The sequence below is a fragment of the Narcine bancroftii genome, chromosome 8, assembly GCF_036971445.1.
Source record: "Narcine bancroftii isolate sNarBan1 chromosome 8, sNarBan1.hap1, whole genome shotgun sequence".
NCBI lineage: Eukaryota > Metazoa > Chordata > Chondrichthyes > Torpediniformes > Narcinidae > Narcine > Narcine bancroftii.
The window spans coordinates 136852260-136868987 of NC_091476.1; the positions used below are offsets into that span (position 1 = coordinate 136852260).

General features: G+C 47.8%; 1 protein-coding gene across 10 annotated transcripts in view; it reads left to right on the forward strand.

Moving 5' to 3' along the window:
* The window catches only part of LOC138741221 (proprotein convertase subtilisin/kexin type 7-like), a 212016-nt gene that overhangs the window by 19389 nt on the left and 175899 nt on the right, over positions 1–16728 (forward strand). For all 10 annotated transcript variants that reach the window (XR_011343405.1, XR_011343402.1, XR_011343403.1 and 7 more), the window contains exon 5: positions 2942–3032. Coding sequence is in view for 6 of the 10 variants with exons in the window: in XM_069894960.1 (XP_069751061.1) it covers positions 2942–3032 (91 nt within the window). In the remaining 4 variants the exon portion in view is untranslated. The remainder of the gene's footprint in view (positions 1–2941; positions 3033–16728) is intronic.

Below are 16728 nucleotides of genomic sequence, written 5' to 3' on the forward strand. Positions count from 1 at the left end.
ATTCCCCCCACCCCCGGAGTCACTGAATGTCCATGGCTTCACCTACAGTGTTTCTGCAGCCTTCACAACCACACAGCCTTCAGTCCAAACTATTAGCAACCCCAAGCTCCAGATGCGATCTGACATGATCATGAAGCATCCAGCACCCTCTCATATCCTAGTTCCGATGCCTGGTACCCCTTCAGCCAATCTCCAGTGATCTGCAGCCTGCCATGAGCCTCCAGCCTATGTGGGTTCCTCATTTCGAGTCACCAACAATCTGCCACCTGTGTGTTCTTCAGCCTCAGAATCCCTTGCTAACCCACCACCATGGGGGGTCATCTCCTCTACTTTTCCTTCTCAAACGGGGAGTGCTCTCCCCGTTTTCTGGTGTGCTGCACAAGTCCTCTGCTTCCCTGGAGTCTGTAATCCTTTGTGACCGCAGTCAATAACAGGCACTGCCAACTTGGGCCCAGCTCTCTGTTGGCCCACACCTGCAGCAGTGCTGCCATTACACCAGCTCTGGCAGCACCTCCATTTTTTTTTACCTGTTCTGTGCAGTCCTGGAGAAAATCAGATTGAATGTTCTTCCAGAGTCCTAGTGAAAGTTGGTTAGCATGGATATCATGAGCTGAATTGTCTTGTGTGGTGATTTTTCCAAAATTCAGTCCTGAAAAATTGCTCCAAGTTGATTGTGAGGCAACAGAGAAAGAAAATGGACTGAAGCACCATTGAGGATCACATCAGTGTTACTGGGCAAAGTGTGACCAGGTCAAGAACTGGAAGAAGTGTATAGAAGGGTCTTCACCAATGAAGTAAATCAATGGGACTGGTGGAATGAATGGGTAAAATAAGTCACCAAGTGTCTGGGCATTATCAATACTGTATTCCATTGATTGGCCAGGAGGTGGTGGTGTTTACTACAAAATCTGATGACAAGCTGACCTCGATACTTCATTCATGGTGATTTCCCTCTCTTTGAGTGTTGATGGACTGTGGATGCTTGATCACTTAACAATTTAGTTCTTTATATGCAGTGTAAGACCCCAACAATGAAGACGCTGTTTACATCCGGTACCTCACGGATGGCAGTCTCTTCAATCTGAGGCGCCTGCAAGCTCACACCAAGACACAAGAGAAACTTGTCTGTGAACTACTCTTTGCAGATGATACCGCTTTAGTTGCCCATTCAGAGCCAGCTCTCCAGCGCATGACGTCCTGTTTTGCGGAAACTGCCAAAATGTTTGGCCTGGAAGTCAGCCTGAAGAAAACGGAGGTCCTCCATCAGCCAGCTCCACCATGACTACCAGCCCCCCCACATCTCCATCGGGCACACAAAACTCAAAACGGTCAACCAGTTTACCTATCTCGGCTGCACCATTTCATCAGATGCAAGGATCGACAACGAGATAGACAACAGACTCGCCAAGGCAAATAGCGCCTTTGGAAGACTACACAAATGAGTCTGGAAAAACAACCAACTGAAAAACCTCACAAAGATAAACGTATACAGAGCCGTTGTCATACCCACACTCCTGTTCGGCTCCGAATCATGGGTCCTCTACCGGCATCACCTACGGCTCCTAGAACGCTTCCACCAGCGTTGTCTCCGCTCCATCCTCAACATTCATTGGAACGCCTTCATCCCTAACATCGAAGTACTCGAGATGGCAGAGGCCGACAGTATCGAGTCCACGCTGCTGAAGATCCAGCTGCGCTGGGTGGGTCACGTCTCCAGAATGGAGGACCATCGCCTTCCCAAGATAGTGTTATATGGCGAGCTCTCCACTGGCCACCGTGACAGAGGTGCACCAAAGAAGAGGTACAAGGACTGCTTAAAGAAATCTCTTGGTGCCTGCCACATTGACCATCGCCAGTGGGCTGATATCGCCTCAAACCGTACATCTTGGCGCCTCACAGTTCAGCGGGCAGCAACCTCCTTTGAAGAAGACCGCAGAGCCCACCTCACTGACAAAAGACAAAGGAGGAAAAACCCAACACCCAACCCCAACCAACCAATTTTCCCCTGCAACCACTGCAACTGTGTCTGCCTGTCCCACATCAGACTTGTCAGCCACAAACGAGCCTGCAGCTGACGTGGACATTTACCCCCTCCATAAATCTTCGTCCGCGAAGCCAAGCCAAAGAATTAGTACTAGCCCTCTACATTCATCTTCCTGATTTTTGGCAGACCCGAAGAAGGATTCAGGCCTGAAACATCAACTTCCCATGGATACTGCACGACCTGCTGAGATTGTTCGGCATGTTTGTGTACTGAATTAGACCCCAGCATCTGCAGGCGTCCTGTCCATGCCTATTGTGAGTTTCTTCCTGTGTATTATTGCCAGTCTCCAGGTTCTTTTGAAATGACAATCAGAAGTCCTGGGGATACTCAGTTGATTGAGCAGCATCTGTGCCGAGAAAAAGAGACAATGGTTCAGGTCGATAACCCCTCATCAGAATTCTGTCAAGGCAAGAGAGACAGACAGAAATCCTGCAGTTCAGAGCTGACTTTTGTCAAGCTTGATGAGGTGGTAGAGTGATGGGATCCTTTACTACTATGGACTACCCATAACAGAGTCATGGACCGCTGGTGGAGGTGGATGAGAAGGAGCTGGCAAAATTTGAGCCCCTTCCCAGGACACCGGAATTTTTGTTTTGGTGGGAAACATTTTTGAGAATGTTTGTTTTGTTGTCAAATTTCCAAACTATTTGTACATATTTAATATGGCCAGAATATTTCATGTTATTGAAAACTACGGGTTAAGAAATACTGTGCTAGTTAATTCAATAGACAAAGAAGAACCTGCAGGTGGAACTCTGGAATAAAAATAGATGGTGTTGGGGATCCTCAACAGGTTGGGCTCTCAAAAGCTAATGCTTCAGGTCAATGACCCTTCATCATGTAGACTTGCCTGATTGCCAGTTTGTAACTGCTGATGAGATCTCCTTTCTCCCACAGGTATCCGTGTACTGGATGGACCCTTGACTGACAGTATTGAGGCAGTTGCTTTCAACAAACACTTTCAGATCAACGACATTTACAGCTGCAGGTTTGTGTCTCTGACCAAGGGCAGCTTTGTGGTTGGGGGGCAGGGGGTGGGGCGGGGCAGTGATATTCCAGGGCCAAGTGATGTTGTTTATTCAGTACCAAATTAGAATGTCATATTTGGAAGGTGTTGCTTTGAGGACAGAGATGGTGATGTTATAGAAGTCATCATCGGCTCATGATGGCAGAGAAATGTACAGGACAGAGACAGGCCTTTCAGCCCACTACACACACTGCACACTTACACCAGCCGTATTAATTACCATATTTGGATTCTACAACTCGCCTTCACACTAGGGGCAGCTTACAGTGACAAATTATCCTACCAACCTGCCAGTCTTTGGGATGTAAAACCTGAAAGTCTATGGACACTGTGATTGAGTAAAAATACAAAGCTGGAGAAATTCAGCAGGTCAAACAGTGTACTTTATACATTAAAGATGCATAATCAGTGTTTCGGGTTGAGCCCTTCATCAAGGTATGAGCAAAATGTAGGCAGGTGCCAGAGACTTGCAGCTGTTGATAACCCAACATGATTTTTTTCAATAATATGAAGCTTTTGGGAACAATGTACACTTTCCTCTGACTTGTAGAGGCTCTCCCTTGTTTTGGGACATAGTGTTGGGACTGTGGAGTGGTAGAGGCAGGGACAATCGTGTATTCGAAAGACATTAAGACTGTACTTGGATAGAAAATATTTGGAGGAATTTGGGGCAAATGCAAGCAAATGGGACTAGCTCAGATAGACAGTGTGGCTGGCATGGATGAATTGGGCTGAAAGACCTGCTTCTCTGCTGTGTGATTCTGTGAACGGCTCAGACCTTGTGTCATGCTTGGATCAGTGTCAGTACAGGTAGAGTTACTATGTCCCAACCCATATCTTTATACTCTTACTTCCAAGCATATTTGGGGGGTGGGGGGGGGGGGGGGAGGGGGTCTTGGGATGTGGTGAGAATATGGTTTTGGAGATCAACCATAATGATAGAGTGACACTGAAGGCTTGAGGAACTAAATGGCCAGCCCTCCTGTCTGTAGTGTTCAAAGACTTGGACTTTTCAGTGGGATGAGTGCATTGAGAAGTGCAAATTCAACCCTTTTATCTTTTGCCTGGATACCAAAGAGTTCTAGATATCAATCCACAATTGTATTGCATAGTGTTGTGACTGTGTGGGACCAGATGGCTTGTTCCTGCAGTAATGTAATTGGTGACCTGGATAGAATGAATCCTTCAGTCAACACTGACAATTGATTAACGGCTTGTTCTTCTGTTGCATTTTGTGAGAGCATCATGCAAAAATTGGCTTCCACATTAAGTGATTTATAAGTGAGTACACTTGTTTTGGGTTTTGTTGCCCTCCAAATGCTTCAGGACTTCCTGAAAGGAATGTGGATGGTGCTATTTAAAAACATTTACTCCTGCCCTAGTGATTGGAAAACCCACTTGCAAAGACCACTCAGTTTGTTAGCAAGACAACTTGATTTGTTCAGCTGATGCAGTCACGATAGACTGCCTGTGCTCAACTTGATGTTTGTTCACCTACTCGTGTAGTACCTTGTCAAAGTTTGAGAGAGGAAATTTAGGTCAAATGCACCTACTGCACAAAGTCTCTCCCAAATGGAAGGAGGATTCATGAAAAGTAGCGGCAATGCGTTTGATAGGCCAGAATTTATTGACAGCATTTTCTCAAACCTTTGCAGTAGACAGAATTTAAGCATTGAACACTTTTTAAATTCACCAAGGAGGCACAGAGTAACAAAATTGTTTTCATGAGTTAGCTGGAATTTTATAAACTTGTCTTCTTAAAGCCCAATGTCTCAGAGCATTCTTTACCTTGAAATGTAAAATCCTGTTGCAGTGCAAGTGTTGTAGCAATTTTAAGCAATTAGTAGATGTGCCTACTCTTATCTTGCTGTTTTGTCTTCAACCTGTCTTCTACAACCAAGGCATCACTTTTGCAAACATGCTCAAGCCACTGGTTCCTGAGCGACCTTACCTAAACCAGGTAAAATATCGATGGCTTGCACCAAAAGTTGGGTTGCATGGAGGTTACTGCTCAATAAAATATCCAGCAGTTTTGTTGGTAGCATACAACCATTACCCGGTTGGTGATAGCATTCCAGCCCTGAAGGGGAAGACTACGGATTCAAACCTTATCACAGAATTCAGTTCAAACCTCTCAGTCGAGTACTGAGAGTGTACTGCCCTCCTCCGTGGCTAAGAACTCCCTATGTTCTCATGGGTCTATTTGTGAGGAGAGCTGGGAAGTTTTCCATTGTTACCCCCTCCCCCCCCCCACATGCCTTAAGCTCATCTCTGAGGCTTTGTTGGGGTTGGGGGGGGGGAATTTGGAAGTGAGTCTGGACATTTATGGGATTAGTATTGAGGAGATGGTGTTTTCCTTCATTTGTTTGATGACTCCACCCCCCTCAAATGAGTGTAAGAAATGAGGGGTGACCCTAGAAGTTTATGAAATCATGAGGGCCATAGATAAATGAATGGTTTCAGCCTTTTTTCCCCCCACAGTAGGGGAAATCTAACTAGACCGTGGTGATTTAAGATGAGGGGAAAAGGTGTAAAGGCGATCTGATGGGAAACATTTTCCCCCAGATGGTGATGGGAATATAGAATGACCTACCACAGGTCAGCAGAAAAATGTTTGGGTGGACTGCGGAGGTTTTTTAAAAAAATTATTACATCCACTGAGATGCAGTGAAATGCACTTTGTGTGCAACTCCAAGGCTGGCACAGCCATCACACTCTGGTGCCATTTTGCAGAGAAAAGGAAGAGAAGAGCCCATCCCTTGAGATGGGCGAGTGGTCAGGACCGATTGGCTCTACTTGTTCCTGTGGGTTGTCCAATGAGCTGGGGCCTGATGACTCTGGACTATCCCCTGTATCCGCCAAGCCTGCCCTCCAGCCATGCAAAGCTATACAATGGGGTGTCTCTAGTCCAGCATCTCTGTCAGAGAAGGAAAAGAAAAAAAAGAATCCTTCCAGAGACATCACGTGTCTGTAAATCCCTTGACCTCTGATGCCGCTGCACGGCCTCCTGTTGTTTCCAGCGTTGAACCTGAGCTGCAGGTGTCACTGTCGGTGATTCCAGCCTGGGTGGAGGATCTATTGCCTTCCCCTTTCCAACCCCACAGCGAAGAAGTGAGGAAAACGACTGTTATCCTAAAGCGGAGACAGAATGTATCCCAGTGCAGACACGAGTCAAAGGACACACCAGACTGTGGACTGCTGCAGACTTGCTCGATACTGGCTGAAGGAGTACTAGTTATTAAATCTGGGTTGCAAGAGGGTGCCAAGGGCATTGAGGCTTCCTGATTGTGTCAGAGGATTGGATCTGGAGATTAGATTTCCAATGGTTTGGTCTGAAGTCTGTGTGTCTGTTGAGAATGTGGGAGTATTGGAGGTGAATGCACGGATACTTAGTGACTTTTGGGGGACTCTCTTTTGCTTCTTTTTCTCTGACGGGAAGAGGTGCCTGGCAATTTTTGCTGATGGCTAATCTGCTGACCTTATGGCAGACTATTACCTCTGAGCGTAAAGGCCTCTAAAATGTAGTGGACACAGCCCAAGACATCACAGGCAAAACCCTCACCACTATTGGGAATGATGCTGTTGGAGAGCAGCAGCAATCATCAAGGATCCAAACTACCCAGAACACGCTCTGCTCTCGCTGCTGCCATCAGGAAAGAGGTCTAGGTGCCACAAGACTCGCACCACCAGGTTCAGGAACAGCTGCTACTCCTCAACAACAAACTCAATCAGGGACTCGTTTAAAGACTCTTACTTGTGCACTTTATTGATTTTTTAAAAATTCTCTCTATTGCACAGTCAGTTTGTTTACATTCATTATCTGTTTACAGTTCTTTGTTTTCATGTATATGCTATGTACAGTTTTTTGCACTACCAAAGTGGTAATTCTGCCTCGCCCACAGAAAATTGAGTCTCAGGGTTGTATGTGATGTCATGTATGTCCTCTAACAATAAATCTGAAATCTAATGCAAATTTTGTGTAATATTACACTTGTTTTATTATATGTCAATAAAGGAATCTTGGTTGGCCATTGTTTCAAGCCTTTTCTCCACACCTCTCACTCCAACACAACCTGTCTCCTCCAGACTTCCAACCAGACTGGCCTTGATGCACAGGATGAGCAGGAAATGCTGCAATCTACATTTGCCTTCCAGAATTGTCCCAAACTCCATTGTTGAATTGCATTCTACAAGGCAATGCATGCCTGGCCTGTTTAACCATTGAGCCTCTGTGATATCACCAACAGGGGGAGCTTGCTCTCCAAATGTTAACTGTCAGACTTCCTACATTGTTATAGAAATTCCACTTCAAAGCTCAATTTCCTGCAAGCATCTCTTGGGGGCAATTTAGGGCCATGAAAGGAAGCTTTTGCTATGCGGGTTATGTCATCCTTGGTTTAACTATAAGGGCGTTCCAGTTTAAGCAATTTGCTGGAACTTGTCGTTTGCTATACATAACAGATGCTGCTTGGCCTGCTGAGTTCCTCCAGTGCATTGGGTTTGGTTATACATGTTCTGTCTGGAGCCTGGCCAGTTCATTTTCTGTAAGTAATTTTATAAGGGTTCTGACTAAATACTTAGGGTGAGGCCATTATCAAAAAGCAAAACAAAATCTGTCCCTCATCTTCTGATCTGGGCCATTGACATTTTGACTGTCATTGAAGTTGACACCCTTCACTATCACCCAACCAGTTTAATATTGGCTGGAGGTGTCCTACCTGATTTGTCCACAAAAATAAACTTCCAGAAGGAGGATTGGATTGCAACCAGGAGATCAAAAAAAAGTCTTCTGGCCTTCATGAAGTGTGCAAGTCTAGTCTTGGGATGATCAAATTTAAACCACGCTTTTCCTCTCCCACAAATTGAAAAGGTGTGTTTGAGGCAAATGATTAATACTTGGAGAGAAATAACACCCCCAGTCCGTCAAATAATATCCTGATATTATTTCGGAAGCCATCTTGGTCACCTTTCCCATTACTTTGCCCAGTTTTCCTATTTGTAAAAAAAGTTGAATTCCTGATGCCAAATCACCTTTCTGTATCGTTCATGGCATGCTCACATGGTAGGATGAAGTAGCGTTTCTCCAGGACCACAGAGCATATTTACATAGATACAAGTTAGGAAAGCAGTTAACACATGAAAATATTAAGGTGTATACACTGAAAGTCTATGGTGCACTATCCACATCAATAATGGTAGTTCAGGTGCCTGATGGTGTGGGGAAAAAAATTAGTTTCCCACTTTGAACATAAGGGCCCGACTGCTTCAGTACCTCCTTCCAGATGGCAGAAGGGAGAACAGTTTACATGGGGGATGTGCGGTGTCTTTCACAATATTTATTGCTTTCTGCCTGCATCAAGTGCTGTAGGTGTCCTTCATGATAGGAAGAAGTTCCCCAATGGTCTTTTCCGCTGACTTCACTATCCTCTGCAGGATCTTGTGGTCCGAAGTGTGACAGCTTCCAAACCAGATAGTGATGCAGTTGCTCAGGATGCTCTCGATACATCCTCTGTAGAATTTAGTGAGGATGGAGGGTGGGAGATGAACTTTCCTCAGCTTTCACAGGAAGCAGAGGCGCTGCTGGACTTTCTTGGCTATGGAGCTGGTGTTAAGGGACCAGGTGAGATTCTCTGCCAGATGCACTCCAAGGAACGATACTCTTTTTTTTTTTTTTTTTTTTTTTTTTTTTTTTTTTTTTTAAATTTTTTATTTTTCACACCATAAATCACAATAGCCATGATATACACTTTTTCTTTTCCACACATTTACAGTGACTTTTTCTCCCTCCCCCCTCCCTCCTCCCAAGCCACCCCCCCATCCCTCCCCCCTCTCATCCATTTTAGTTATACAATCTAGGTTGCATTAATTCAGTTAGACAATGTTGTCATTCAACAAAAATACACCAGAAATTCTACTGAGTCCATTTTTTTCTTCTCTTCTCCTTCCATCAACTTAGGTAATGTTTGTTCCCGGTAGGTTTTCGCTATTGTATTTAATGTAAGGCTCCCATACTTGTTCGAATATTTCAATATTATTTCTTAAACTATATGTTATTTTTTCTAATGGAATACATTTATTCATTTCTATATACCATTGTTGTATTTTCAAATTATCTTCCAATTTCCAGGTTGACATAATACATTTTTTTGCTACAGCTAGGGCTATCTTAACAAATCTTTTTTGTGCATCCTCCAAGTCAATTCCAAATTCTTTATTTTTTATGTTACTTAGGAGAAAGATCTCTGGATTCTTTGGTATATTGTTTTCTGTTATTTTATTTAATATCTGATTGAGATCATCCCAAAATTTTTCTACTCTCTCACATGTCCAGATTGCATGAATTGTTGTTCCCCTTTCTTTTTTACATCGAAAACATCTATCAGATACTGTTGGGTCCCATTTATTTAACTTTTGCGGTGTAATGTATAGTCTGTGTAACCAATTATATTGTATCATACGCAGCCTCGTATTTATTGTATTTCTCATCGTTCCAGAGCATAACTTCTCCCATGTTTCCTTTTTTATCTTTATATTTAAATCTTGTTCCCATTTTTGTTTAGTTTTACCATTTGTTTCCTCATTTTCCTTTTCTTGCAGTTTAATATACATATTTTTTATAAATCTTTTGATTAACATTGTATCTGTAATCACATATTCAAGGTTACTTCCCTCTGGTAAACTCAAGTTGCTTCCTAATTTATCTTTCAAGTAGGATCTCAGTTGGTAATATGCCAGCGCTGTGTCTCCCGTTATATTGTACTTATCTCTCATTTGTTCAAAGGATAAGAATCTACTTCCTGAAAAACAATTTTCTATTCTTTTAATCCCTTTTTTTTCCCATTTTCTAAGGAACGATACTCTTGACGACCTCAATGGTAGAGGCGTCAATGGTCAGGGAACCGTGATCTCCCCAGGCCCTCCTAAAGTCAAAAACCATTATTTTTAAAAAACGTTCAGATACAAGTTGTTTGCTCTGCACCAGCCTGTTAGTCTCTGCACCAGCCCGTTAGTGTCTGCACTTCGTCTCTATACGCTGCCTCCTCATTCTTACTGATAAGGGCCACCACTGTCTTGTTGTCAGTGAACTTGATGATGTGGTTCGAGCTGTGTTCGGCTAAACAATTGTGGGTCAGCAGAATGAACAGCAGTGAATCGAGCACGCTGCCCTGGGGAGTCCCCGTGCTCAGTATGATGGTCTTGGAGGTGCTGTTTCTGATCCAGACCACCTGAGGTCTCCCTGTCAGGAAGCTGAGAATCTATTTATAGAGGGAGGTGTTTAGACCCAGCAGGCCCAACTACCTTATCAGGTACTTGGGTATGATCATGTTGAATGCCAAACTGAAGTCAATAAACAGCATTTGAGCATATGAGTTTTATTTTCCAAGTGGGCGAGGGCTAGATGAAGGGTGGTGGCAATAGCATTGTCTGTGGAGCGGTTGGATCTGTATGTAAACTGCAGGGGGTCCAATGAGGGGGGCAGCAGTTGCCTGATGTGCCCCATGACAAGCAATTCATGATGATGGACATGAGTGCGACAGAGCGATAATCATTAATGCAGGACACAGATGGCTTCTTTGGCACAGGGACAATGGTGGCGGCTTTGAAGCAAGTAGGGACCACAGCGCTACCCAGGGAGATGTTAAAGATGTCAGTGAGAACATCTGCTTGCTGTGTCGCACAAACCCTGAGCACTCTGCCCGGAATGTTATCCGTTCCAACAGCTTTCCTTGGTTTAACTTTGCCTAGTTGTCTCATAACATTGGCCACTGTAAGGCACAGCACCTGATTGTTTGGAGGAGGGGTGCTCTTCTCCACTGCCACATTGTTTTTTGCCTCAAACCATGCGAAGAATTTGTTTAGTTCATCTGGGAGGGAGGAATCACCAGCACAGACAGAGGGTGTAGTCTTGTAGTTTGTGGTATCTTGGATCCCCTTCACGTGCGTCGTCTGTGCTTGCTGTCCAGGAAGTGACTGAATGCACTGGGACTGCGCATGCTTTGCCTCCCTGATGGTCTTAGACAGTTTGGGTCTTGCTTTCTGAGCAGCACCCACAGCTCCGCAGTCATCCATGGCTTCTGATTAGGGCAAGTTGTGATGGACTTGGGGACAGTGACGTCATCAGTGCACTTACTAATGGAGCTGGTCACTGTTGCCGTATACTCCAGATTTATGCAGTCACCAACAGTTGCTGCTTCTTTGAACATGTGGCAGTCAGTGAGCTCAAAGTAGTTTTGAAGTGCTTGAATGGCCTCGGCTGGCCAGGTTTTAATCTGCTTCAGGACTGGTCTGGAGCATCTATGAGCTAGGATTAGCAGTACTGAGATGTTGTCTGAGTATCCGAGGAGGGGTTGGGGCTTCACCCAATATGTGTCAGAGATGTTTGTGTTCACAAGGTCCAACATGTTCACCCCTCTCGTAGCAAAGTCCAGATACAGGTGGAACGACCATGACACCTGACTTGAAGTTTGCCTGATTGAAGTCCCCAGCAATGATGATCACTCCGTCAGGGTGTATGGCCTGCAGTTCGTTCATTGCCTCGTACAGTTCCCAGATCGCCTCCTTAGTGTTTGTAATGGGGGGATGTACACACCTACTATGAGGACTGTGGTGAATTCCCGTGGTAGATAAATTGGTCTGCATCTGACAATCACAAATTCCACCAGCCTTGAGCAGTGACCGGAGACTCATACTGAACCCTTACACCATTCCGTGTTGATGTAAACGCAAATGACACCGCCATGGGCTGTTCCACACAGAGCAGCATCTCTGTCGGTCCGAAATAAGGTGAGCCCGTCCAGCTGAATGACAGTGTCTGGGACCCTGTCGCTGAGCTATGTTTCAGTGAAGACCAAAGGACAGCAGTCCCTGTACTCGCACACGTGGCCCTCTGTCATCCATTGTGTTCACCAGGGAGCAGATGCTGGCGAGCAGAATGGATGGGAGAGCTGGGTGGCAGGGGTTTGCTCTCAGCCTCTAGCACAGACCCCTGCTTGCTTACTGCACTTTCTCCACCTCGCACATGGCTTCCTTCCCCGTGATCCCAAGGCTGTATGGCCTAGTCCCCGCAATAGCCCGTGGTCGCGTAACTTGACTTGGAGGTCTTCCCAGAGGTGAGTTGCTACATTTCTAACTAACTTGAAGTATTTTAAACTGTAGTCATGACTTTATAAACTAAAATTATATAACATTGTGGAGGTACGCCATTAGGCAGGCGAATCGGCTCTGCTTGTCACGCACGCGATAGGGCAGTGGCCAAAATGATGTTCGGGGATTTCCTCCCGACCTCGGCACCGGGCTCAGAAGCCTGCGCTTGGTGACCCATGTGAGACCCCGGAGACGTCAGGGCTCCCCAGCGCGGTTCTCAGCCAGGTCCAGGCTGGGAGTATAAGACCAGCCAGGCAGCCTGCAATAAATCAGTTTTGCTCACTGAGCTCAACCCATCTGGTTGTGCGATCCTTCAGTTAGTAGTGTAGCCACTGCTACAATTGATGACCCCGACAGGTTCAAACATATTTGAACCCGACATGAATGACCCTTTGATCAACGCTATAGCCATCAAGCTTCCTGACTTCTGGATTTAGGAGCGGGAGATTTGGTTCAGCCACGCAGAAGCTGTTTCACCTCCGCCAGATTTCATCAGATTCGACCAAGTTCTACCATGTGGTCGCCGCCCTGGACCAGGCCACTGCCAAACGAGTGCTGCACCTCATCCATCGTGGAAGATAAGTACGGGACCATCAAGCGGGTGCTCACCGACTCCCTCTGCCTCTCCAAGCGCCAGCATGCCGCTCAGATGCTGTGCCTCGATGCCTTGGGGGACAGAACTCCAACCGAGTTGATGAACGAGATGCTCGTGCTCATTGGCGATCACACCAACTGCCCACTCTTCAAGCGCATCTTCCTCGACCATTTGCCTGAAGACAACCGGCCATTGCTGTCCCAGGAGAGCTTAATTGACTCGAGGAAGGTCACTCAAAAGGCTCAGGAGCTATGGCTCGAACGATTCCTGAGGGCTCAGCAGGTTACGAGTCACAGGCATGAATACGCCAAGCCCTCCTCTAGCGCTGCGGTGGAACACCCAGCCCCTGCGGGGGCCTCAAAGAGCATAGCCAGAAGCAAGCCATCCACTTCAGGCCTCTCCTTCCACCACAGCTAGGGAGCCAAGGCTTGGAAGTGTCGTCAGCCATGCTCATTCCAGGGAAATGAGCAGGCCAGCCGCTATTAATGGCTGCGGCGGCTGGTCAACAACACAGCCTTCTCTAACTGCGGGATTCAGTTAGTGGCCGATGCTTCCTCGTCGAGACCGGGGCCCAAATCAGCATCATTTCAGCCACAGTGAGTCCTGGAACCGGCCTCGAGAACCTCCCCTCCATGCAGCTAATTCAATGGAGATCCGAACGTATGGAGACAAGACTGTTCACTTCCAGATCGGCCAGCGGACGTTCTCATGGAGGTTCACCATTTTGTCCCTCCCAACGCCCATCCTGGGTGTCGACTTCCTCCTTGCCCATGGACTCCTGGTCGACATTCGAGGTAGGCGACTGGAAGATGCCCGTACCTTCCAATCTGTTCGCCTCAATGCCTCCCCCACAGAGCAGCCGCAGATGGCCACGGTCAACACGCCCAAGGATGAGTTCCCGACCCTCCTCAGGCTGCAGTTCTCCGCCGCCTCACTACGCCACGGGGTATTTCATTACATCCCTACCCAAGGCCCGCCGGTCCATGCCAAGGCACACCAGCTCACGCCAGATAAGCTCCAGATAGCGAAAGAAGAGTTCTCTCATCTGCAGGAGCTGGAGATCATTCGACGCTCCAACAGTCCTTGGGCCTCACCATTCCACCTGGTCCAGAAAGCCTCCAGCAGCTGGCACCTCTGCAGAGATTATCGATGGCTTAACGACGCGACAGTACCTGACTGTTACCCGATCCCTCACATCCAGGACTTTACGGCCAACCTGCATGGCACAAAGGTATTCTCCAAGGTCGACCTGGTGCGTGGGTATCACCAGATCCTGGTGCACTCTGAGGACATACCCAAAATGGCCATCCTCACCCCTTTCGGCTTGTTCGAGTCTCTATGCATGCCGTTCGGGCTCAAGAACGCCGCCCAGACCTTCCAGCACCTCATGGACACAGTGGGCAGGGATTTGAATTTTGTATTTATTTATCTGGACGACATTCTTGTCACCAGCAGAGACCAGGCACAACACAAGTCTCACCTGCGCACCCTCTTCTCCCGACTGGCCAACCTCGGCCTAACGATCAATCCGGCCAAATGCCAGTTCGGGAAAGAGTCCATGGATTTCCTGGGCCATATCATCCCAGCTGAAGGAGCTATACCTGCCACTATGAAAGTCGCTGCAGTCAGGGAGTTCCCATGCCTGGACAACCTCAAGGGGCTACAGGAGTTCGTGGGTATGGTCAATTTCTATAACCACTTCATTCCAGGTGCTGCGCGCATCATGCAGCTGCTCTTCGCCCTCATCGCAGCCAGAGACAAGACACTCGCCTGGACTATAGGCCAGCAGGGCATTCAAAGTCATGAAAGATGCCCTCGCGAAGGCTACCCTGCTCGTCCACCCACGCACCGACCTGCATATGGCGCTCTCCGTCGATGCCTCTGCCACAGCCATCGGCGCCATCCTGGAGCAGCAGGTGAATGGACAGTGGAAACCACTGGCATTCTTTAGCCGACTTCTTCGCCTGCCAGAGCGGAAGAATAGGGCTTTTAATCATGAGTTGCTGGGCATGTACCTGGCAGTGCGTCATTTCCACTATTTCTTGAAGGGGAGGCCTTTCACCATTTTTACCGACCACAAGCTCCTCACTCAGGCGCTCGCTATGGTAAGAGATCCCTCGTCAGCCCGCTAGCAGCGTCACCTCTCCTTCATGTCGGGGTTCACCATCGACATTCGGCACAAGGCGGGGAAAGACAACGTGGTCACCAACGCACTCTCACAACTGGCCATTTGTGCGCTGACACCGGCCTCAACTTCAACCAGCTCACCTGGGACCAGAATTCCGATGAGGAGACGAGGGCTTTCAGGACTGCCATCACGGGCCTGCAGTTCCAGGACCTCCTGACTCTTCTCGGTGAGTGCACCGTCCTGTGCGATGTCTGCATGGGTACCCTGTGTCCAGTGGTTCCCCAGCAGTGGCGCAGGCAAGTCTTCCACCATATCCATGACCTTTCCCACCCTTTCATCAGGTCCATGGTCCGTATGGTGGCAGAACGTTTCGTCTGGAATGGGCTTCGGAAGCAGATTGCGGACTGGGCCAGAACCTGCACCCATTGCCAGCTTTCCAAGGTGCACAGGCACACCAGAATACCCGTACAAGATTTTGAACACGTCCGGGAACGGTTCAGCCACATACATGTGGACATCATCGGACCCTTACCCATTTCCCAAGGTAACCATTACCATTTATCTGTGCTAGACCGCACCACTCGATGCTGGACGCCTCCATGGACTCCTGCTCCCGAGTGCTTTTGGCATCCTGAACCACCTCACCAGCAATCAGGGCGCCCAGTTCACCTCTGCGCTCTGGGCACAGCTCGCAACATGCTGGGGATCAAGCTACATCACACCACAGCCTATCACCCTCAGGCCAATGGGCTAGTCGAGCGATTGCACCGCCACTTTAAGTTGGCACTGATGGCCCACCTCACCGGCTCTGACTGGGTGGACGAGCTGCCTTGGATGCTCCTGACACCCAAAGAAAACCTACAGGCGTCATCAGCTGAACTGGTCTACGATGCACCGCTAGCCCTACCCGGTGAGTTCGTCAGCGCACCTCACAACACCCAGCAGTCACCGCAAGGTCTACTTCCCTGCCTCCAGACCCAATAGGACTCCCTCACACCCCCACTGCCGCCCAGACACCGCACATGGGCCTCCTACATCTCCAGCGAGCTGTATTCCGCAGAGTACATTTTTATCAGGCGGGGTCCGTCCACAGCATCTCTAGAAAGACCATACGAAGGGCCGTGCAAACTCTTCCAGCATTCAGGATCCACTTTCACACTGGACGTCGGTAGTAAGAGGGAACTGTTTACAGTGGACAGGTTAAAGCCAGCCCACCTCGACCCCATCGAGCCAGTAGTTGTGGCCCAACCTAAGAAACGGGGGCTGCCGGCAAAAAAGGACATTGGCGCCGGTTCTGGGGTGGGGGGTTGTGTGGCCGTACGCCATTAGGCAGGCAAACCAGCCCCACTTGTCACGCACGTGGCGGGGCAGCCAGCCAAAATGGCGCAATTGGGAGTTTCCTCCCAACTTCGGCACTGGGCTCAGAAGCCCGCAATTGGTGACCCACATGATGCCCTGGTGACATCAGGGCCCCCCAGGGCGGTTCTCAGTCAGGTCCGGGCTGGGAGTATAAGACCAGCCAGGCAGCCTGCAATAAATTAGTTTTGCTCACTAAACTCAACCCGTCTGGTTGTGCGATCCTTCAGTTAGCAGTGTAGCCGCCACTACAACACTTTAATTAAATTATTTAACTGCAATTAAAAGAAAAACAAAGTGAAACTACCGGTGTCCTGGAGAGGCCACTGCGTCCGACATCGCGCTGCTGATGCCTTTTGCTAGATGGGATCTGTGAGGGAATTACCTCAGAATTTTGTTCCCTTTCTGATTAAGAAGACAATTGTAAGGGCTGG